Here is a 1,961-nt window from a genome sequence, read left to right as displayed (position 1 = left end):
TCGTCAGTAGGCCCCGGATATCAAAAGTGGGGTGAACAGTAGCCTACAGCAATAGTTGTGGTCTCACAACTTACCTTGTTTGCCGTGACATTGGTTATCTGATCTAGCTCTCTAACCTGTAACTACTTAGTGATAATCTATGGCCCCATACACACACGCACCTGTTGTACAAATGGTGTACAATGCATTTGACATCGTGTCTGTTCTCTCTGCAGGACTATGGTCTTGACATGGAGGCCTTCAGTAAGATGGTGCAGGGCTGTCCACGACACATCCTGGAGCTGTCAGCCAACTGCTGTCTGGTCAGTGTGGACTGGAGGGGAGGGGACCGACCAAATTATTTTAGGTGTCCCCTTTAAAGTGATTTAAGTTTGAGCCAAATATCCGCAAGCTTTTATCATGAATGCGATCTCCGTGATCGTCTGGAAAATTCCATTTATTAGGCGCACTGTCTGTGTTTCTGTGCGTAGCGCTAGAATGCACTTTGACAGCATCTGAACATGGTAATAGAATCCACGTCAATGACGAGTGTGAGAAAGACTGCAGAAGCTAACGCTTGTTGTCCTCTTGTCCTGCGGTTCAGATGGATGCGTTGCGGAGACCCTCCTTCTCAGAGCTGCTGGACGAATTGGAGGACATCGCTGAGAGCCTGGAACCCCCCGACTCAGACCTGACCACGGGGTGAGGGTGTGGGGTCACCGTGTACCCCCAAACCACTCCAGGATCATGTGGACTGCAGCAGGCAGCCACTCCAAAGTCTTATACACCAGAGGCACTTTATACTTCAGGACCGCTTCAGGACCGCTTTACAGTAACACATGCAGGGCTCCCATTGCAGCTCTCCCTGCTGACTCTGTGTGACTCTCTGAAACAGAACCGGATGCCCCCCCAATAATGATATTATTGTATTTTCCACTTGAAGTTAAGGATGTAGAAGCCTTTGATTGTAAATAGTGCATAAGGATTTGTCCACTCTCTCTCTTCTCTTTCAAAGCTTCCTCCTATCATCATTGAACAGGGACTGCTCCTCCTCTCGTTCCTCAGCCACGTGGCGACACACGCAAAATGAAATTCCCCTCTCTGTCCAAACGTCTGAATGATGTCATTTGGCAGTGAGGTAATGGCCGCTGGTGGACTGCAGCAGGGGAGCTGATGGGACAGGAGACGAGTTACGATCACATTGAGTCAGGATTACAGGAGTCAGGATGACTTTGCACTAGAACTGACTGTTACAGTATGTGGCTGAAGTCAATAGGATGGCTGAATTGTGCCATTGTGTGGGTGAGGACCAAACTACACTCTTTCTTTCGCTCATCCTTTCTCGTTTGTAATGTCACATATTTTCTGTTGTTGATGAACAGAGCTGGCAGGTGTTAGGTAAGGGTTGGTGTACAGTGGTGTACAGTACTGGCGTTAAGTAGGCAGAGGAAAGAGCACTATCCCTCCCTCTCAGGATGTGAATGCAATAATACTAAACTCAATGAAACACTAACCTCAGCAAGACTTTAACTGCAGTTGTGTATCAGTTTATATGAAATGCCTTTATGTCTCGTCAAGCTTGTACAATAACGATTTTGCTTCACCCTTTTTATGGGGATACATTTTGTTTTCCACATCAAATCCATACAATACTCCGTTTATATTTTGTGATTTTAGTTGCTATGGGAAACTAGGATCTTGCTTACTTGTCACAAATTTGAAGCATTGTAATAAAATGCATGAATTGACTTGTTTGTATTTAATTGAACTGGACTTTCCATGGATGAAAAAAGATTTACACAATTTTGCTCATTAGCCTCATTAGTCTTTAGTTGGTGTCTGGTTTTAGTCTTTAGTTGGTGTCTGGTTTTAGTCTTTAGTTGGTGTCTGGTTTTAGTCTTTAGTTGGTGTCTGGTTTTAGTCTTTAGTTGGTGTCTGGTTTTAGTCTTTAGTTGGTGTCTGGTTTTAGTCTTTAGTTGGTG

General features: G+C 44.8%; 1 protein-coding gene across 3 annotated transcripts in view; it reads left to right on the top strand.

The window, feature by feature from the left end:
• Positions 1-1,727, top strand: part of LOC118384878 (dual specificity testis-specific protein kinase 2-like) — a 36,335-nt gene extending 34,608 nt beyond the window's left edge. For 2 of the 3 annotated variants that reach the window (XM_052521511.1, XM_052521513.1), the window contains 2 exons: positions 216-346; positions 584-1,727. In XM_052521511.1, coding sequence (XP_052377471.1) covers positions 216-346; positions 584-674 — 222 coding nt within the window. In that variant the 3' untranslated portion in view covers positions 675-1,727. The remainder of the gene's footprint in view (positions 1-215; positions 347-583) is intronic. The other variant, XM_052521512.1, reaches the window with a different exon arrangement.
• The last annotated feature ends 234 nt before the right edge of the window (positions 1,728-1,961 follow it).

This window comes from Oncorhynchus keta, chromosome 6 (assembly GCF_023373465.1).
Source record: "Oncorhynchus keta strain PuntledgeMale-10-30-2019 chromosome 6, Oket_V2, whole genome shotgun sequence".
Classification (NCBI taxonomy): Eukaryota; Metazoa; Chordata; class Actinopteri; order Salmoniformes; family Salmonidae; genus Oncorhynchus; species Oncorhynchus keta.
The sequence above is the reverse complement of the archived record's forward strand: the minus strand, read 5'-3'. Positions and strand labels throughout refer to the sequence as shown.